Source organism: Wyeomyia smithii, chromosome 2, assembly GCF_029784165.1.
Source record: "Wyeomyia smithii strain HCP4-BCI-WySm-NY-G18 chromosome 2, ASM2978416v1, whole genome shotgun sequence".
Taxonomy (NCBI): domain Eukaryota; kingdom Metazoa; phylum Arthropoda; class Insecta; order Diptera; family Culicidae; genus Wyeomyia; species Wyeomyia smithii.
Window position 1 is genome coordinate 126450270 of NC_073695.1, and position 22881 is coordinate 126473150.

Here is a 22881-nt window from a genome sequence, read left to right on the forward strand (position 1 = left end):
GTCATTTTTCGAGGTAAAATCTGATTACCCTCCGCCGGGAATGGGTTAGGGAGTTTCACACCGTTTCACTTTCGATGTGCTCATCCATAAACTTTCCCATAGTTAATAACAATCTTTTTAACTGTTTAGTGTAACACTTATTTGTTTGAACTGCGCAATCAAAGGGTGATAATCAGTTCTAAAACGATCGTTAAAGTAGTACTAGTATTGGCAACACTGTTGAGTTTCTTGTCGGTAATTTTAACTTTCGTATTTAACCACGTCTCGTAGTCGCAATACATGCTAATGGTGCCTAAATTTGTGCTAAAACTGAAGAAGACTGAATACCCCGCTAGAGCCACTATTATCTTAGACGGCCCTACTGGAAAAGTAAAACAAAAGTGCGTTGAATTATTTTCTAGCTCGGTCAGTGCTGCCTAGCTGCATCAAAGCCAGAATTGCAAACGTTACGGTTTAGATACCATCACTCATAAATGTAACGCCTGTAATGCTTTATTACTAAAAAAAACTCGCTCTATGCAGTATTAGATCGACCTGTCAATCTGTTTGTCGGCGCACGATTCGTCATAGAAGCGACAACAACACCTCTGACTGAAGATGTCTGATAGCGACTATCGCTGTTTCTCATGTCAAAAGCAAGAAAAAGATATTAGTAGAATCATCTTATGCAGTTACTGCTGAAAATGCGAGCATTTGGCTTGTAAAGGAATCTTCGGTAAAGCTGTCGAGGCGCTGCGTTTAAAAAACTATTTTTGCTCGCTCGAGTGTAGTGAAATCGCACAGCGTTCAACCAAACCCGCTACTGTAACGGATAACACTCTCAGGGAAGAAATCCGAAACGTTCTTGTGGAAGTTCAAAATATACACACAAAGTTGGACTCGAAGATGAACGCATTGCTGGACGAGATCAAGACAATGAAAGTTGAATACAAATCCTTGAAACAAGACGTGGAGGAACTGCAGCACGGACACGACGCGGTCAATACAACAGTGTCCGATTTGCAGATGGAACTTGACCGGATCAACCGCGCCACTCTGTCGAAGCACGCTGTTATCATGGGCATTCCTCCCCAACCTAACGAGGTGGTCAAACAAACCGTTTTGAATATCGCTTCTGCATTGGATAGCGACTTACCCGAATATGCCGTATTGGAAGCTAAACGGATTCCGCAGAAAGATTCTGCTGGTAAGTTTGCTCCAATTAAAGTAGTGTTCGCTGATGAAAGATACAAAGAGGAATTGTTTCTAAAGAAAAGAAGTCACGGTCTGCTACTTTCTTCGGCGATCGATTCTTCTCGCAATGCTACCGGCGGCAACCGAATTATTCTCCGTGATGAGCTGACATCATTTGGAATGAAGTTATTGAAGGAAGTCCGCACTGTACAAGAAAAAGAAAAGAAATTAATGAACCCCAACAAAAACGACAGCAACGCTTTCGGAACAACAACGATCGATCTATCTGCTGAGCTTACTTAATATCCAAATATAATGTCCATGTATCGTAATTTAAAGTATGATTGTATTGAAGACTGGGTGAAAAAAAAAAAGTAACTGATAATTTGTACCTGAGAGTGCTACAAATAAATATAAGAGGAATAAATGAGCTTGCAAAGTTCGATGGTGTAAAAGAGTTGCTGCAGCGTTTAGGGAACCGTGTTGATATAATTATATTGGGTGAAACGTGGTTGAAAAACGACCGTACTTGCCTGTATGCTTTGAATGGCTTCAGAGGATTTTTTCGTGCAGGAACGCATCGAATGGAGGCCTTTGTGTATTTGTGCGAAACGGGATAGAGATGGAAGTTCGTTTAAATGAGGAAACTTATGGCCTTCACCATATTTGCCTACAGATTTTGTTACGTGGCAAACGTATTGACTGCCACGCGATTTACAGACCACCCTCGTATGATATTAGGCGCTTTCTCTCAGAGCTGGAGATAATATTGTCTAGTATTCCTCGTGGCCACGAATGTATTTTGTTTGGTGATATGAACATTCCTGTTAATATAACTAGTAGCAATATAGTACAGGAATACTTACGAACATTGACGTCTTATAACACGATAGTAACTAACAGTGATGTACCGCGACCCTCAAGCGGTAACATCTTGGATCATGCTGTATGCAGTGTATCATTAGCTGATGATGTTGTTAACGAAACAGTTCTGAACGACTTTAGCGACCATTGTCTGATTTCGTCTACCTTCGTGCTGTCTCCACCTATAAAACGGAACTTGGAAAAACAAATTTTAAATCAGCAGCTACTAAATGACAGATTCCTTGAATCCTTATCAGGGCTGGCCCATCTTCGCTCAGCTGAAGAAAAATTGCTACATGTGATCAACTGCCACAATTCTCTACGTCATCAGTGCACACGAACAGTGACAGTACGGGCGAGTGTAACAGGTCATTGTCCTTGGATGACGTACAACTTGTGGAAACTTATTCAAATTAAAGAAAAAACGTTGAAATCTGCACGACGTAATCCGAGCAATCAACGTCTGAAGGACCTTTTGCATATTTCAAAAAAACTACAAAAAGAAAAAGCCGCATGGAAGAAGAATTACTACGCCAATCTTCTGAGTCGAGCGATCAAAAATCGGCCTGGAAACTAATTAACGGAATACTTGGAAAACAGGACCAACGAGGCTTTCCGAAGAGATACAAATGAATGGGAGAATCACCACAGATACGAATGAAATCTGCCAAATATTTAACGACCATTTTTGTAACGTTGGGCCCATACTAGCAGCTTCAATAAACAGTGATAGGAACATTCACAAATTTAACACGCTAGCACCATACCCTTGTTCCTGCACCCTGCGTCCGTGAATGAATAAACTGGAAGCTTATGGAATAAGAGGAATAGCTAAATCCCCAATAAGGAGCTACCTCTCTAACAGATTCCAGTTCGTATCGAGTGGGGACTTCAAAAGCTCTTTCGGGGCTGTGTCGACTGGTGGTTTTTTATGGTCACCCTATTTCGGAGCTGGTCCCCTTAACAACCCAACGAAACAATACGGGTTTGATTATTTTCAACATAGATGCATCCCTGCGATTTTGAGCACAATTGAAGCACTTTGCGTGACCAACTTCGAAATAGGGTGACCATAAAAAACGACTGTGTTCGATGTATTTAATTTTAAAAAATTCATAACTTTCGAACCAGTTGATCGATTTTCGATCTTTTTGGGTCAAATTAAAGGTAATTACGTCTAGTTATAAAAAATACCAAAAAATAAATCAGGGTGCTTTTATATGCATAATGTATAAAATTATTGAAATTTACGTCTTGTTTTTAAATTGAATTTACTCAAATTTAAAAAAAAAAACATATCTCTAAAAGTTCCTCCATTTATAGAGTCAAGTATGCCCTTCAAAATGAGACCAAGAGATATTTTTTATGTTTGCCCCAAAATGAATGACATATAAATGAAAAACGCATATTTTCTGATGAAAAATATTAATAACTTTGAGTGAAATTGAGACATTTACGATGTCAGCATTGCAAATTGTTTCTCTTAAAAAGCTCTAAAAGTCGTTCAAAGACAGTTTTGAGATGAAACTTGAAATAAAAAAGTTAGAGCTTAAAATATGTTTTTTCAATATAAATCGGTTGTTCACAAAGATAGAGAAAAACTTTATTTTACAAAGTTACTTAAAATTAATGGAGCTATAACATTGTAGAACAATTTTTTCTTCTATCTACAAAGATAAAAAAGTTAGATACTTAATTGCATCGAAAATGTTGGTCACCCTTATTTTTGATAATTTTTCAATGAGCGCTTTATAATATGTAACAACTTTGTAGAAGAAAGTTTTTCTCTAAAATGTTGCTATAGAGCTCTAAACCCAAATTTCCCCCTAAATTCGGTTTCTGGACCATTGTGCATTAGTAGCAAACTGTTAAACGACCTCCCCCCATCATGTAAAAATGCCCCTACAACATATATCTTCAAGCGTCGTTTGCGAGCTATCATCAAAACGAAAATACCACAGTATCTAGCCTGATTCTGGATTATACCTGAATACCACAAAACACTACTCACCAATGCCTTCGCCGTAACCAGAGCAACGCCATCAACGCGCGAACCACCAGCACCAACCCACAATTGTCGACAAGTATCATCACCAGCTTCAACTTGTAGTTAACAACATCGTATCGTACTTCTTAAAAGAGCAGATGCTCGCCGTAACCAGAGCAACGCCATCAACGCGCGAACCACCAGCACCAACCCACAATTGTCGACAAGTATCATCACCAGCTTCAACTTGTAGTTAACAACATCGTATCGCACTTCCTTAAAAGAGCAGATGCTCACTGGAAGTGCAAACTTATTTTAGCGATTCAAGTGTAAAAAAATATATGAGAAATAAATAAATTAATTATTTAAAAGCTAAAGTCAAGCAATGATAACACATTTATGAGCGAGCCAGTGTAGTCTGCTTTATCTTTTGGTAGTTTTTGCCCATAACAAGGCTCAAAATAGAGGTAGTTCTACTAGATCATGATTCTCAAAGCAGTTTTCAAGTCGAATCGCGACAAATCGACTCTAGTGCTTGGAATCTTTTGTGCAACATGATTTGCCTCGAATACAATGGCAAAAACATCTTATCAAGAAGACTGGGAACTCTGTCTGAGATTGAGCGACAGTTTTGGCAGTGCAGTCTGTTGAGTAAAAGTGGAACTGACGCATGCTAGTGTGTGTGCTGGCGATGCGAGCGCAAGCCGAACCCACAGACTGGACCACCACATACGCACACTCTGTCTTCGCAGCGATGTAATTACCAGCACTTTCATAGCAACCTTCCACCACAGACAGACGTCCAAGCAAGAACAACATTGATCAAAAATTCTGTGTAAGTTTTCAAAGAGAATTGCGTTATAAATCACTTGTACACTAGCGCCGCCTGGTGACCTTATCGCTACAATACATTTTTTTTTTCGCTGGTGTACGAGGCTGGCGTCACTGGTAGCGCTATCTGGTTACGAATTGCTACTACAAAAAACTTTACATAAGTTTGGAACTCAGCTTGGACGTCTGTCTGCGCTTCCACCTTTGATAGATGGAGTGAGCTGTTTGATTTGACGCTTGTCATTTATATGGGACTAGCTGACCCGGCAAACTTCGTCCCGCCTATTTTTGTGTTTAATTTAACAATTTTAAACATTCCAAATCCATTGATTTCTTGCGATTTGTTTATATCGTTTGAATTGATTGGTTTTATCGGAATGACAACATCCTCGACTTTAGCCGTTAGTACAACACCTCTATTCCGGAAATACTCATATTGGGTGGTATTCAGTTATTTTCGTTGTTTTCCAGAAACTGAAAGTAATCATCTTCGAATTCAAAATGATGTCCAGGGTCAATGCTTTGCTTCTATACATTATTTCGATTAAGTAAATATCCATATGTAGTAGTATTCGGCTGTTTCCCAGAAGTTGCCATCTTACAATTCAAAATGGTGTCTGAAGTCCATTTTTAGCTCCTTGCATCATTCCGGTTAAAGAAACACTCATATTGGGTAGTATTTGGTCACTTTAGGCTATTTTTCAGAAACCGGAAATCACCATCCTGGATTTTAAAATGGCATTTGGAGACAATTTCTGGCCCCTGAGCGTCATTCTGGTTTAAGAAACTCCCATAATAGGTGTTATTTGGTCTTTTTCGGCTGTTTTTCAAAATTCAAAATGGTGTCTGTGGTCGATTCTGTGTATCATACTGGTTCCGAAGAATCTCATATTGGATGGAAATCGGCCATTTTTGGCAGTTTTTCAAAAACCGGAAGTCGCCATCTATGATTTCAAAATGGCATTTGGAGACAATTTCTGGCCTCTGAGCGTCATTCCACCCATATTTGGCATTTGGAGACAATTTCTGGCCTCTGAGCGTCATTCCACCCATATTGGGTGGTATTTGGTAATTTTTGGCTGTTTTCCAGTCACCGCAAGTCACCATCTTACAATTCAAAATATTGTCTGAGGTCGATTTGTGGTTTCAGTGCCGCTGTTTTTCAGAAACTGGACCTCGCCGTATTGGATTTCAAAATGGTATGTACTTGGAGACATGCCAGAAGAAGGAAGGATGTTGAACCATTATGGATATGTTTGTTACACCTAGAAACATTCACCTGCCAAATTTGATTGTATTTGCTTGATTGATTCTCGAGCTGTGCGAAATTTGTGTTTCATTTGTAAGGGACCCCTCCCTTATAAAAGAAAAGGAAAGGGTGTCGAATCATTATGGACATATTTGTCACTCCTTAAAACATTCACATGCCAAATTTGGTTCCATTTGTTTGGTTAGTTTTCAAGATGTGCGGGATTTTGTGTTTAATTTGTATGGGACCCCTCCCTTCCAGATGAGGGAAGAGTCTCAGACTATCTTAGTCACCTTTCTCGGCCCCTTTAACCCCCACATACAAAATTTCACGCAGATCGGTTCAGTAGTTTCCAAGCCTATATAATTCAGACAGACAGACAGAGCTGCATTTTTATATGTTTAGATTTGTATGGGACCCATCCCTTCCAGAAGAGGGAAGGGTGTCGAATCAACATGGACATATTTGTTACTCCTAAAAACATCCACCAGCCAAATTTGGTTCGATTTGCTTGATTAGGTCTTTGGTTGGACAGAAATTTGTGTTTCATTTTTATGGGACCCCTCCCTTACAGAAAAGGGAGGGGTTTCAAGCCAGTATGGACATACTTGTTACCCCCAAAAACATTCACATACCAAATTTGGTTATATTTACTTGGTTAGTTTTGGTGATGTGCAGGAATTTGTGTTTCATTTGTATGGGACCTCTCCCTTCCAGAAGAGGGAGGGGTCTCAAACTATCTTAGTCACCTTTCTCGGCTTCAAAAACCCCTATATACAAAATTTCACGCCGATCGGTTCAGTAGTTTCCAAGCCTATATGGAACAGACAGACAGACAGAACTGCATTTTTATATGTATAGATAGATCCAGAGATGCCAGTCTTCTTGATATGATGTTTTTGACAATGGGCACACTAGCGACATTACTTATCTAGGGACTAAATAATCTTATGTTCCAACCAACGTATTTCGGTTGTACGATTGTTCCCATAAATATGATTTACATGTGTGTACATGCGTGTTCTAATTTTTTTTATATTTTCTTATTTCAGAATACATGATGTAATGATGAAGTGACGTAATCAATTTGTTTCCTCTACCTAAAATGGAACTACGTGTATTCCGTAAGGCAACATTTGCTGTTGCCGCTATCTATGCTATGCTATGGCATTGCATTAGTGGTTACATGGTTGTAGTTACAGAAAATGATGAGCCTGGAAAAGTTGTATTCAACGCATCTGTATACAAACTCGGATCTGAAAGGCATTATAGGATAAACGCACATAAGACAGCATATTTTGTGCATCATTTGCTCAAAGTCGACGCACACAATGGACAGATACGACTCAAGAAATACGTAAAATGTGACGGGATTCATTACCCAAATCTATTCACTTTTTACGTAGACTCAATTTCAAGTAGACTTTGGAGCATAGATTACTATAGCTTGCCATTAAGAATTTTTATTTCTGGTATGAACTGTACAGACGATAGAGCAGTAGAAACTTCTCAAAAAATATTCGAAGAAGATGACACTGGCTATAACCGCCGGCGGCGAAGACAAACGCCAGAAGACATTGATTTCCGAATGTATGGTCAGTATATTGGAAATGATCTTATAGATTATTCTTTTGAATATCCGTGGCTCGATCGTCGTTCAGTAACCAATTATTCTAGCTTTCAAGATGGTGATATTTTGTTTGACAGTACAGAAAAAAACAAATTTCGTCACAGTTTACTTGAGCGAAAGAAACGTGGACTGGTTGAAACTGGTGACCAGCGAATGCATAGAAAAATCAATGATGCTAAACAATGGATTTCGGAAACTTTCGCTTCATATGCCATTCACACAACCGATAAATGGAACAATATTTGCCTTAAAAAATCTCAATATATTAATTCGATTAACGCATTTTTGCCAAAAACTATTTTACAATATTGTAGTGTTAAATATTTGGATGTTAACGATGGCCGTTTTAAAATTGAACCACAATCAGGTGATTTAGTAGCAAGCGACGATGTATGCATATTAGAATCACTTTGGAAAGTAGCCGTAACCTACAATGTAAAATGTGATCGAATGGATATTATAGATGCTGATCATCGATTAAAAATAGTTTATCACCATGAGGAGCTGAATGACACCGATATTGCGAAACGTGTCAAACGTGAATTAAGAAACCAAAGTCCATACTTCGAGCAAGCTTTATATGTAGCTTCAGTTCAGGAGGAACAACCGCCGGGTATAGCAGTTACTACAGTCCGTGCTCGGGATCCGGAAGACTCCCCAGTTGTTTACACAATGATATCCTTACTGGATTCACGATCCCAGTCCATGTTTAAAGTGGATGCGAGAACTGGAATTGTAACTACAGCTGCCAGTCTAGATCGTGAACTTATGGATGTGCATTATTTTCGAATTGTTGCAACTGATGATAGTTTTCCGCCACGCTCTGGCACAACGACCCTTCAAGTAAATGTTTTAGATTGCAACGATCACGCACCTACATTTGAGTCTGGAGAATTTCAAGCTGCCATACGTGAGGGGGCTAGTGTAGGATCGACTGTAATTACCATTAGAGCAACCGATCAGGATATTGGAAAAAATGCGGATATCGAATATGCAATTGTCAGCATCAATAGCGATGATGTAACGATTGCGGAGCAAAACACTAATACGTTTCGCATTGATGCTCGTACTGGAACAATATCGACGCGCAGTGCACTCGATCGAGAAACAGCAGGAATGTATACTATTGTTGTAACTGCAACAGATCAAGCTAGTCCTCAAGTAGAAAAAAAATCAGCATCAACAACAGTTTATGTGAAAGTGCTTGATGACAACGATAACTATCCACAGTTTAGTGAAAGAACGTATACTGTCCAAGTGAATGAGGACCAATGGGCGAACGAAAACAACGTTATTGCCCATATTCAAGCTACAGATGCTGATCAAGGAATCAATGCTGCGATTAGGTAAAATTATAGTTTTTAGTATGTCATCGAAAAATTATACGTAATGCAAAAATTTAAATAAATGAACTGAATCATTCTAATTGTGATGTCCGCGATAAAAACCACTTTTTCGTGTTGGACCCGACAGGGATACCCAGATAACCACAAATTGATATTCTTGTAACTTTTGTAGTGTCTTCGGGGAACATTTTCCTGCTTCTTGAGACTAATCGATGTTGGTAGTCACACTAAAATTAAGGCAGTTACCGAAGGCTAGATAGCCAACGTATATGCCTTCCTGATGGCTGATGGTTGCAAACAAAATGGTTAAACCTGGCCGTGATCCTTTACGGCTTTTCAGAATACTCCCTTTTGCTAGTCGGCTTCCTTAATGGAATCTTTAGTTATTTTCAGCCAAGAATGACAAAACTGTTTATTTTCCGCTTCGGAAAAGCCACAAAAATCAATTGTGAAATTGATGTAAAAAATCTTTGTTTTGTTAATCCCACGGCGCCCGCAAAGATTATATGGAAATACCTAAAAATGAGGTATTCAATTAAAATATGACATTTTACCTACCAATTGGTAGCGTGCAACGGTTTGAAACGATATATTTCTTGTTCCAAAAAGTGACAAAAATAGATCAAAACGTATAGCAGTTTCAAAATTTTTCAGTTTAGATCTGGTATAGAACAAAATTTACAACATCGATGTAGCAGTGAGTTTGAGTATGTTCCAAAAAATAGAACAAAACAACGATTTGGACCACCGCTGAAGATACGATTAATGGCCCTTAGTGCGTACTTTTGCACCGCGGCTTATGCGTATTTTTCCCCACAATAGAGATAAGTGACTTTTCACCTACGCACACTAGTAAACGTGTAAACCCGTGTAAAGTTGCTTTTGTTTTCTCCAAACTGTAAATCATCGCATCTCGTTGCTTCGACTTTTATCACTGTTAACAATTTTTGGTCAATTATGTTCAGCAGCTTTTTCTGATTTCTGATCACGAATGAAAACATTTATTCCGAAATAAGTTTAAAACACATAATGAGTGTTCAACTGAATATTTGTCCAGCTGCTAAAACATAGCATTGCAAACAAAACAGGTATTTGTAAATATTTTCGTCAACTAATAACTAACACATTCGTACGTAAAAAGGTCCATAGAGATAAGTGACTTTTCACCTACGCACACTAGTGAACGTGTAAACCCGTGTAAAGTTGCTTTTGTTTCCATTTTTGGTCGATTATGTTTAGCAGTTTCTTCCGATTCATGATCACGAATGAAAAATTTATTCAGAAACGAGTTTAGAATTTTTAATAAGTGTTCAATTTATTATTTGTCCAGCTGCTAAAAACATAGCATTACAAACAAAACGGCGATTTGTAAATATTTTCCTCAACTAGTGGCACTAACACATTCGTACGTAAAAAGGTCTATATTAATCAGCTTGTAGGTTAGCCAAATCTCGTTTTATTCTCAGATCATGTTAAAAGAATGGCTAGATTACGACTAAGAAAACTATTCGATTCATTTATCATTTTGCTATCGCAATTTTGAAAAGGCAGAGGAATAGCTCTGTACATTTGATAAATATTTTCAAAATAAAGTTTTTTTTTCTTTGCAGGTATGCGATCATTGGTGGGAACACACAATCTCAGTTTTCCATCGATTCAATGAACGGAGATGTGTCTCTTGTGAAACCACTGGATTATGAAAGCGTGCGTAGCTATCGATTGGTTATCCGAGCACAGGACGGAGGCAGTCCTTCACGTAGTAATACCACTCAACTTTTGGTTAATGTTCTAGATGCAAACGATAATGCGCCTCGTTTTTACACGTCGCAGTTCCAAGAGGCTGTTTTAGAAAGCGTACCTGTTGGGTATAATATTGTAAGGGTCCAAGCGTACGATTCTGATGAGGGGTCAAACGCTGAGATTTCATACAGCATACAAGACAGAGACGATAATCTACCCTTGGCAATAGATACAAGAACTGGGTGGATTCACACCACAAAACCATTAGATCGGGAAGATCAGAGTCGATATAGCTTCCATGTGGCTGCTCTGGATGGAGGAATTCCACCAAAATCAGCGAGCACCTCGGTTGTGGTAACTATACAAGATGTCAATGACAACGACCCTACCTTTAGTCCAAAATATTACGAAGCGACTATCGCAGAGGATCAACCCCCAGGGACACCGGTAGCGACAGTAACCGCCACTGATCCTGATGAAGATTCGCGACTACACTATGAAATCACGGCGGGAAACACAAGAGGTCGATTTTCAGTTACATCGCAAAATGGACGCGGTCTTATAACGATTGCTCAATCGTTGGACTACAAACAGGAAAGAAGATTTGCCCTCACAATAACAGCAACCGATAGTGGTCAACGAACGGACACAGCTATCGTAAACATCAACATAACAGATGCCAACAATTTCGCTCCAGTATTTGAAAATGCCCCTTATACTGCCTCAGTTTTTGAAGATGCTCCGATAGGCACAACAGTGCTAATAGTTTATGCGATTGACAGCGATGTAGGCGTCAATGCTCAGATAACATATATGCTTAACGATGAATCTGTAAATGGTATTGGGTCAAACGAACCGTTCAGCATCAATCCACAAACGGGGGCAATAATAACAAACGCGCCGTTAGATAGGGAATCGATCAGTGGCTATTTACTAACAGTAACTGCAAAGGATGGCGGAAATCCATCATTAAGCGACACCACTGATGTAGAAATAAGCGTCACAGATGTCAATGATAATGCTCCACAATTTAAAGTTCCACTTTACCAGGCGACAATTCCAGAGGATGCACTTATAGGGACATCAATTACACAAATAGCTGCCACTGATATTGATATGGGCTTAAACGGAAGAATTAAATACACTCTAAGTCTCAAAGATGTTGAGGATGGCTCTTTTATAGTGGATCCAGTTTCTGGCGTTATTCGTACTAATAAAGGTCTCGATCGGGAAAGCATTCCCATTTATCATCTAACAGCATATGCGACAGATAAAGGAACTCCAACTCTCAGCAGTTCGGTTGAAGTTCAAATTCGCTTGGATGATGTGAACGACTCACCTCCAACGTTTTCAAGTGATAAAATAATCTTATATGTACCAGAAAATAGCCCGGTGGGGTCGGTAGTCGGTGAAATTCACGCGCATGATCCAGATGAAGGTGTCAATGCGATTGTACATTATTCAATAATCGGCGGTGATGATTCAAATTCGTTTTCACTGATCACCAGGCCAGGTTCCGAAAGAGCCCAACTTCTAACAATGACTGAGCTGGATTACGAATCAACGAAAAAACGATTTGAACTGATTATAAGAGCAGCTAGTCCACCGTTACGAAACGACGTTCATGTGGAAGTACTTGTAACAGATGTGAACGACAACGCACCTATGTTAAAAGACTTTCAGGTGATTTTCAACAATTTTAGGGATTGTTTTCCTAGTGGTGTCATTGGAAAAATACCAGCGTTTGATGCTGACGTCACCGATCGTTTGACGTACCGAATACTGTCGGGCAACAATGCGAATTTAGTAAAATTGAATAGTTCAACCGGTGGTTTAACATTAAGTCCACAATTAAATACCAACGTTCCAAAATTTGCTGCAATGGAAGTATCAGTGACAGACGGTATTAATGAAGCTAAAGCCATTATGCAACTAATCGTGCGTTTAGTAACCGAAGATATGTTATTCAATTCAGTAACTGTTCGTCTTGATGAAATGACGGAAGGAGCATTCTTATCACCGTTATTAAACTTCTTTCTTGATGGACTAGCAGCCATTATCCCATGCCCCAAAGAAAACATATACCTTTTTTCCATTCAAGATGATACGGACGTCAATAGTCGCATATTAAATGTTAGCTTTTCAGCTCGTCGCCCTGATGTATCTTTTGAGGAATATTACTCTCCTCAATACCTGCAAGAAAGAGTATATCTTAATAGAGCCATTCTAGCCAGACTAGCTACTGTTCAAGTATTGCCGTTTGATGACAACCTTTGTGTTCGAGAGCCGTGTCTAAACTACGAACAATGTCTGACTGTTCTTAAATTTGGAAATGCGTCTGGTTTCATCAGTAGTGAAACAGTTTTATTTCGGCCGATATATCCAGTCAACACCTTTGCTTGCAAATGTCCCCAAGGTTTTACAGGCAGTAAAGAACACTATTTATGTGATACAGAAGTAGATTTATGCTACTCCGATCCTTGTTTGAATGGTGGCAGCTGCATTCGGAGAGAAGGTGGATATACTTGCATTTGTGGGGAGCAATATACTGGTGTTGATTGTGAAACACAAATTCGAAATCTAAAGCCATGTGTAACTGATACTTGCAGTGATGGATATAGTTGTTTAACTCACACGCTGAATACTCCACGTAACCCTTCTTACACACGAACTTGTGAACTATCATCAAGGTCATTTACAAGACATTCTTTCCTAACTTTTCCGAGTATGAGACAGAGGCATAGATTCAATATAAAACTGAGTTTTGCAACGGTCCGCGATAACGGTTTGCTTCTGTATAATGGGAGATACAATGAACAACATGACTTCATTGCACTGGAAGTTATCAATGCGAGAATTGTATTCTCATTTTCACTCGGCGATAAAATAGAATCGGTTACAGTGGATCAGGACAAAAGAATATCGGATGGAAATTGGCATTCCATTGAAGTGAACTACTTTAATAGAACTGTCGTACTGTCGGTTGATAGTTGTGACAAGGCATTGGCATTAGCGAATCTTGGTCAAAAATGGAATTGTGCAAACCAGACTACAATGGTACTAAATCGGAAGTGTGCATCGTTGACCGAGTCGTGTCACCGATTTTTAGACCTTACAGGTCCTTTGCAAATTGGAGGACTGCCAAAAATATCGACGCATTTTCAAATTCAATCGCACGACTATATTGGATGTATTTCAGATGTGTACATTGATCATAAGTACATTGACCTAAATGCTTTCATTGCTGACAACGGAACAGTAGCAGGATGCCCGCAAAAATCAGCATCATGTGCTTCAGAGCCATGTTTTAATGGTGGTACTTGTCGAGAAGGATGGGGTGAAGGATGGGAATGTGACTGTCCTGATGGGTTCACCGGAAATGCTTGCCAGGAATCAGTTACCCTACCTTGGCGCTTCAATGGTGATGGAATTTTAAGTTTTAACCCTTTACTAAGACCAATTCAATTACCGTGGCTTACAGCATTATCTATAAAAACCAGACAAAAAGATGCGTTTTTAATGCAAGTTCAAGTTGGTCAGAATAGTTCAGCTATAATTTCACTACGAGATGGGATACTGTATTATACTTATAATTCAGAACCAATGTTCCTAGCCGGCACAAATCTTGCTGATGGAACCTGGCATCGAATTGAAATAAAATGGCTTGGAACGGAAGTATCACTTTCTGTAGACTACGGTCAACGTACAGGAGTACTACCAATAACGCAAAAAATACAGGGACTATACGTTGGACGGATAGTTATAGGAGGGTCCGAAAGTACTAGCACTGCGTACGGGAATTATGGATATTACGAGGGATGCATTCAAGATATTCGCATCGGTGGTAGCCAATCGGTTTTAAACAGACCAACAATCCGTGAAAACGTTATTGATGGATGTAAATCCAACTCGAAATGCCCAGATAACTGTCCAGAACATTCCCGCTGCGTAAGCAGTTGGGATGAAGCGCACTGCGAATGTGTTCATGGATTTGTTGGGGAAGACTGTTTACCAGTTTGTACAGTTAAACCGTGTGAAGATAACAGTTTTTGTCGCGCTGATTCTGCATCTAATAGAGGTTACCGATGCGAATGCAACAGTACTGTTAGCTCCGGAGAATATTGCGAAATAAAAACTCAACAGCCCTGTCCAGCTGGATGGTGGGGAGAACGAGGTTGTGGACCTTGTAAGTGCAATCTAAAACAAGGTTATCATCCCGATTGTAATAAAACCACTGGTCAATGCTACTGCAGAGAAAATCACTATCAACAGTCGAATGATTCTGCCTGTTTGCCATGTGAATGTTATGCAGTGGGTTCTCATGGAAAATCATGCAACAGTTCTGGGCAGTGCGAATGTCGAGATGGAGTAATTGGTAGGCGGTGTGATTCATGTTCTAATCCCTACGCTGAAGTTACATTTCATGGTTGCGAAGTGGTTTACGATGCTTGCCCGAAATCTTTTTCAGCTGGTCTCTGGTGGCCTAGAACAACGTTTGGTGAAATTTCAATAGAAAATTGCCCTCTCCCTGCTAGAGGAAAAGGAACACGGAAATGTGATTTAATTCAAGGCGGCTGGGGACAGCCCGATATGTTCAACTGTACATCAGAACAATTTCTGGATCTTCGCAAACAGCTTTCGCAAATTGAGTCTGAAGGGTTAGAGTTGAACACATTTGTGTCGGTTAAGATTGCCAGCACGTTGCAGAATGCTTGTGAGATCGTAGGTCGCGCTAGAGAGATGAATCGTGAAGAATCAAATCGCATGAGAAACATGTATACTTTAGAAACTTCCTACGTTTCGAGAAATATGTTTTGGCAATCAGAAGATTGGGATTTTGATTATTTAAGTGATATGCAACATAATAATGAAGGTAAATTATATGGAGCAGATCTACTGATAACAGAACGATTGTTACACGAACTAATTAATTATGAAATACACCAAAAAGGTTTGAATTTATCACACAGTCAGGATAAGCATTATATCAGAAATCTGGTTGAAAGTGCAGGATGTATATTAGATCCACGTTATCACCATGAATGGAAACGAGTTACTGATCTCACCCAAAGGGGGCCAAATGATCTAGTTGAGGTACTCAACAGATATATGTATGTTCTTGGAAGTACACAGCACGATACCTACACGAACCCATTCGAAATAGTACATGAGAATATAGCGCTTGGCATGGACGTTGTAACTACTGAATCACTGTTTGGTTACGAACCGCAATTGTTGAATGAGTTCTACCATCAAAACAATAAGGTGAATCTGTTTACAACAGAAAGTGTAATATTACCAGATACAAGCTCATTCCTACAACAATCAAATAAGCACAAGCAGCTGCAAATTACGTTCCCAAAATACAACAATTACATTCAAGACAAAAGCAAATTTGATCAACACAGTAAAATTGTGATACCCCTTGACATGTTAGGTATATCACCACCTGACAAAAATGAGGTGTCTGATTCCATCAACGATCATCGAGCAATTGTGTGCTATGCGCAGTACAAAAACGTGGGATCGATTTTTCCTGCTAATTTTGATGAAACAATCACACGACGGTGGGGTATTGATGTCCAAATTGCCAGCGCAGTGATATCACTAGTCATTCTGGTACCTGACAAAACTAAGAATGTGGAGTCCAAAATGGCAACAAATGAGCATCTGAGTTCTATGGAAAAGATTAGTAAGAAAGAAATAGATATTTTCAATTCTCCATTACATGAGCATGCCAGCGAAAAATTGACGAATGAAATCAAAATTTCAATCCATGATATAAATGAACACGAACAACTCTTAGACGATCATCATGAAATGGTGATGAGTTTTGATAAAAATCCTTTTGAAGTATCAAATCCGCCTGATACAGTCGTTTTATCACCATTAATCGCTCAAAGTGACACTAAAGGCGAACAAGATAAACGAAAGTATATTAATTTAAAAAAACGCAGCCTGGTTCAACAATTTACTCATGATACAGATGACAATACCGATGATAATATACAATTGGAATATAAATCGTTGGGAAATCCTCATCTTCCTCAACCTATCAAACTGCAAATGTGGCTGCAAATTCCTAGAAATTGGTTTGGACCTCGTTCAAATCCGCAATGCGTGCGTTGGAATAACCATCTTAATATGTGGACTCGATTAGGATGTCAAACCGAAATTCCAGATTATGATTTGCTAGCGTTCAATAAAACAATTCTCATCAATTGCACATGTAGTCAAGTATCCAGTTATGCCGTTCTGGTGGATGTGATCGATCCAGAGGATATTCCCGAACCATCCCTACTTGTTCAGATAACATCGTATTCGGCTTTTCTCATGTCGTTACCGATGCTTTTTGTCGTGATTTTATCGTTAGCTTTACTTCGAGGTCTTCAAACCAACTCCAACACTATTCATCAGAATATGCTTCTTTGTATATTCGTAGCGGAATTGCTTTTCTTCGCTGGAATTCAAGCTCGCCGAGAATTAGTTGATAATGAGGTAAGCTCCACTTCTGATGAAATTTCAATTTTGATCAATGTTGAATTCTAACCATAATACATGGTACAGTATTCGTTTAATCAGAATTCAAAATAGCAGTTATGATCAGATTACCATTGGTCGAAATGTGTAATGCATGATTATCGTATACAAGTGTTTTCTGTTCTCACATAATTTTTTTCCTATCATAGTTTTCATGCAAGTTAATGGCTATAGCAATGCATTATGCATGGCTGGCAGCCTTTGCATGGACGACAGTCGACTGCGTACATCTTTATCGTATGTTGACCGAAATGCGAGATATTAACCACGGCCCAATGGGATTCTACCATACTTTGGGATATGGAGCTCCAGCACTGTTGGTGGGACTTTCTGTTGGTGTTCGTGTGCACGAATATGGAAATAACATTTTGTAAGTTAAAATTTAGTTTAGACATTGCGAAGTTATTTGAAAGTTTCTATTTTTCAGTTGTTGGCTTTCCGTATACGAATCAGTTATCTGGTGGCTCGTGGGACCAATCGTAGTGATGTCAACAGCTGATCTACTCATATTGTTTTTGTCTGTAAAAGCTGCATTTACAATAAAGGATCATGTCATGGGCTTTGGAAACTTGCGTACTCTACTATGGCTTTCAGTTGTTTCTCTTCCTTTAATGGGAATTATGTGGGTACTGGCAGTTCTTGCTGCTTCCGAGAGCTCACAACTTCTGAAAATTTTATTGTCAGCAACTGTGATTATACATGCTTTTTTCTCTGTGGTTGGATATTGTGTTATCAACAAACGTGTTCGTGAAAATTTGCATAGAACTTTCCTAAGATGCATGGGTCGGAAAGTTCCTTTATTGGATTCTTCACTGGCAATCAGCAATAGCTCCCAAAATGTTGGTCAAACTGCTAAAACATCAGGATTCGCAAACCAGTATGATACAGCTAGGCGTAATGTTGGAATCAGCACTTCCAGTACCACTTCTAGAAGTACTGCTAAAACCAGTTCTAGCCCTTATAGGTGCGTAGATTACATTCTTACTTATTATTCATCAGTTGCAGTTATATCATGTAATATTATAGAAGCGATGGCCAGTTCCGAAATACATCAACAACGACCTCGAACTACAATTCGAACAGCGACGGGGTGCCGTCATACATGCGAGGTTATGACGGTAGCACAATGAGAAAAATTAAAGAAGTTGGAGACAATTATCGAAAGGGAAGACGTCATAAACGTGACTCGGATTCAGGAAGTGAAACCGACGGTCGGAGTCTGGAACTTGCTTCTAGTCATTCTAGTGATGATGAAGAATCACGTGTTGGTCGAAATAGTAGCACACATCGCAGCACTGGAGTATGTTCCGTATCGTATTTGCCAAACATCACTGAACATGTTACTACTACACCGCCTGAACTGAATGTTGTACAAAGCCCACAGGTTAGTGAAACAATTGATTATCTAAATACACTAAAGTCGCTTTTTAAGCGGGGGATACGTGCCGCGTAAAAAAACGCGTAAATTCCGGAATCCGCGTAAAAAAACGCGTAAATTCCGGAATTCGCGTAAAAAAAACCGCGTAAATTCCGGAATCCGCGTAAAAAGCGACCTTAGTGTATATAAATAAGGGAGAGAGACAGAAATGTGCGAACCTTCATAACTTGGGAATAGATCGCTCGATTTGTACTCAATTTGGTTTGTTGTGTTCGTCTTAACACAGAGCATTTTTGTACGGCGAGAAAGATTGTGAAATATTGAAGGGGAAACTTTAAAAAAAAAAGAAATCGATTTTCCACTGCATACAACAGCAGTATAGATTGAAGACATATTGCGTTCTTAGGGCATCCTTAACAGTGCGCTACTATTTAAGTTGTTATGGCGATTGTGTACAGCGCGGCTATTTTGCTCACACACCCGTTTTCACACCGGTCGTTGCTATCGTCTCGGTTTGACGTTTCTCCAGCATACACCTTTAGTAGCGCTGCTATCGGGCTGCCAAATTTGAGAGCGCGATGCTTGCCGGAGGCCCGGCTGCTATTTCTCTGGCGCGTTTAGCAGCGACCGGTGCAGTATGAGGATGCCCTTAGAAGGCGTTGGCAGTTGGAGTTGATTTGTTTATCAATTGATAACCTTCACTACTACTAGAATTTTTTCTCACTAAAACGTGATAATTCGGTCATTTTTTAACGAAGCGACAATGAAAGCAAATAGTTTAGTTGTCAACGATTTGTGATTAATCCGGTGTATGAAGAGAAATTTCTAGTGGCTCAGGTAAGTTGAAAGAAATTCAACGGTGCACGCTATGTTCAAAGGTTTTTATACAAAGTCAATGTACCTAAAATGTTTCTCCGTAGGATCATAGTTTTAGCCCTCTAGTTTCAAAATATGAACACCCGAAAATATTTTATCGGTGAAAATTTGTTTTTTCCTCGATTTTTCATTTAATATTTAACAAAATTACACATTCTGATTTTTAAAAAAATCTAGGAACAAGGTATCAAAAAACTTAATACAACATTTTTTTCCGCTTAAAATTACTGAAATTTTCGTGTAAATACTACAAGGTATACATCCCTAGGGTTGTATGAAATGGTGACGTGGGACTAAACACTGTAATTAGGGGATTTTTTGCTACAAAATTACAGAGTCTGCATACAGAATCAATGTGTTTGCTCAGCGACTGAACGTATTTTTATTTTCAGCCTCCCCTGGAAATCAATTTTTGATATATATTCAACAACACTCGAAAGAATATCGTTCATATCTGACGATATTATGCCTGTAGTATTTTTTTGTGCAAACAACTTGTATTTGACAAGGCACAAGCATATCGTGCTTGTTAAAGAAGCACCAAGAATTTCTCATAATGCGTCAACGTCAGAATTAACTCTATATCCTCAAAAACCAAATCCAATAATACTTACGTTATCATAATGAATGGTTTTGTCTTATTTAACTCTAATTAAATCAAATCTTTAATATGGATCTTACTTTCAAAATAATATGGAAGCCCTTACAAAGGTTGATTAATTGGCAAACATAAAAAGATACACGCAAAACTTTTCCTCATTACTTTAGAAGCAATAGCGCAAAATTGCCTTTTGGTTAACAAACCTTTTACTTAAAAGGCAATAAAATTCTTCCTCAGTCAAGTAACAACACATACTGCCATATATTTAGCACGTGTTACGGGAGTACGACTATCTAATAATGGTCGTTTCAACTACATGCAAGATTTTTTCAGGCGAAAACTGCTCCCTTTCCATCTCAAGCAAAAAAAAATCACACACCGTCGCATATGTTGCACATGTTACAAGTTTCATCAATCTCCAATTCATTCGGTGTGCGTGAACTATACACGCATACGGAGAATACGGAGAAGAGAAAAAATATGACATCACGATCTCTAAACTGCGTTAGAGAAAAACAAAAACATTCGCTTTCCTGCAAGATATCTAAAACACATACTCATTGGTTCATGGAAACTTATTTGCACCAGTTTGAAAATACAATACTCGTGCCTCTCCAGACACTGGGGGACGAAACGAAAGTGTTTCTAATTAGACATTTGAGGTTGACGGTTGAGATTTTGATTATGTGTGGATGAAGGGGACAAAAATGAACCTGATCGTTGCATCAATACAAATGCAGCGAGTGAAGTCTTGCTAACACATGCATTGCAGTGCTTGGCTGTATGTTCTCCTCCAGAAACACATACAAGCGTGTGGCCGTCATAATTTTTATTACTTTTTGTTTGTTACTCTTTGTGTATAATGCGCAGTCATAAGACACAATAAGTAATAAAAAATTGCCCTAAAGTAATAAAATGTTCCCCGTTTGCGTTGGGTGTATGTTAAACAAAATTATTAACAAGTTCCAGCAAAAAATCGTAGCAATCTACTTGTCCCTTATATACGTTTTCCTGAAATCCATCCACGCCCCAGTCTAGTCCTGTTCCCTTCCGCCTACATCCAACCAAACGACAAGAACACCTTAAGACTCCGGATCCGGAAACAGCACCCAGACCCGCACGATACTCTCAGGGCCCGAGGGAGACAACCCAATATGCCAGTCCGTAACATCTTGGCCCAGTAGTGGAACACATTACATATGCTGCTTACCAATGGCAATGGAAAACCATCAAACAACAAACCAGTGCATTTAATGCAAAACATTCTAGCTTTAAGTTAGATTCAGTTTCAGCTCGTAGTCGGCAGCGAGGATAAACAATTTGCTTTGATTTATTAAGATACTTTAGAAAGTAAGCTACCAGATATAATTGGCGTCGTTAAACATTAATTTGTATTTGTGCCGTGTCAAATAAATTATAGATGAAAAAAAAATCGTAGCAATCCACAATTACATTTCTATTTTTTGCTTGACAATTTTTTTCATTTGCCTTCTACTACATTCGCTGTATTACGAAGACAGGTAATATACGTTTATTATGGTAAAGCTTAAAATAATAATATATCATCTGACAATTCTGAAATGTAAAAAGAGATTCTGAATGAATCTTAGTAAATAAACAAAAAATCACAAGCATTCGCAGGCTCTTACTCTTCTATAAATGTATATATTTAGGAATTTACTCTTTCGATACTATCCGGTGACGATTATTTAGTGAATATCGAAGATAAAATTAAATAGATATCCGTTGCAAAAATTTACAATTCTCGTTGAGTAATTTACTGCCTGTGATCGCATAGATGTAACATTCGACATTTTATGGATTTCGTGCTTTTTATTGGGAAATGCTTAGAATAGTATGTACTTTTCACATCTAAAAAAATATGCTTATGTTTGTTTGAAAAAAGTCGTAAAAAATACCAAGTTGTTTTGTCACATAGCGTGAATAACCGCATAATTGTCACACTACTTAACTTTTCCAACTTTTTTGTCAGAAAAGTTTGCATCTGAATCCACATCTGCATCCTATGGAATTCGGAAGTTATGCTGGTCCGGTAACCAACCACCAGTGATCCGTTTCTGATGTTCAGCTCATGCTTGTTGAATACATGAAAAAAATCATTTTCCCTGTGATATATTCCAAAAATAGCTTAAAAGTAACGACATAAATGTATCATTGCGAAATTTCAACCAATTCGACTTCGAGAATAATATTCAATGTATACATAGTGTAAAGTAGTGCTTTCTTCATGATACTAAGTTTAGCTAAAGTGTCTATTTGCAAGAATATATTAGGAACAATGCATTTAAGGTCAAAATATTAAAGTGCGATTAACTCGAACAAACAATTTTGCAATTGTTACAAATATGCGATTATGAGCAGTTTATGGTTATCATATTTATGAGACAAACTTTCAATCACCATCAACAGCAGCATTGCAGTTTTTCATCAATTGCACACAAATAGAAATGTACGAACAAAAGTGTATCACTGCAATACGAATAGTACCGCTTCAGTACGAATTGAAGTGTACCGCTGAAATATACGAATAGAAGAGTACCACTGCAATCATAGACGACGAGAAACCTGCGGTTCTTTACTCCACTGGTACTGTTGCTTTTACCGGCATGTTTTCTTTCAAGACATCAGTTTTTATTAGGTTCTTC

The 22881-nt window shown here is 38.7% G+C and overlaps 1 protein-coding gene across 5 annotated transcripts in view; it reads left to right on the plus strand.

Annotated features, from left to right (window-relative positions):
- The window catches only part of LOC129723121 (protocadherin-like wing polarity protein stan), a 237670-nt gene that overhangs the window by 54332 nt on the left and 160457 nt on the right, over positions 1–22881 (plus strand). For all 5 annotated transcript variants that reach the window (XM_055677103.1, XM_055677105.1, XM_055677101.1 and 2 more), the window contains 5 exons: positions 7157–9080; positions 10691–17318; positions 17510–17730; positions 17788–18324; positions 18387–18744. In XM_055677103.1, coding sequence (XP_055533078.1) covers positions 7210–9080; positions 10691–17318; positions 17510–17730; positions 17788–18324; positions 18387–18744 — 9615 coding nt within the window. In that variant the 5' untranslated portion in view covers positions 7157–7209. The remainder of the gene's footprint in view (positions 1–7156; positions 9081–10690; positions 17319–17509; positions 17731–17787; positions 18325–18386; positions 18745–22881) is intronic.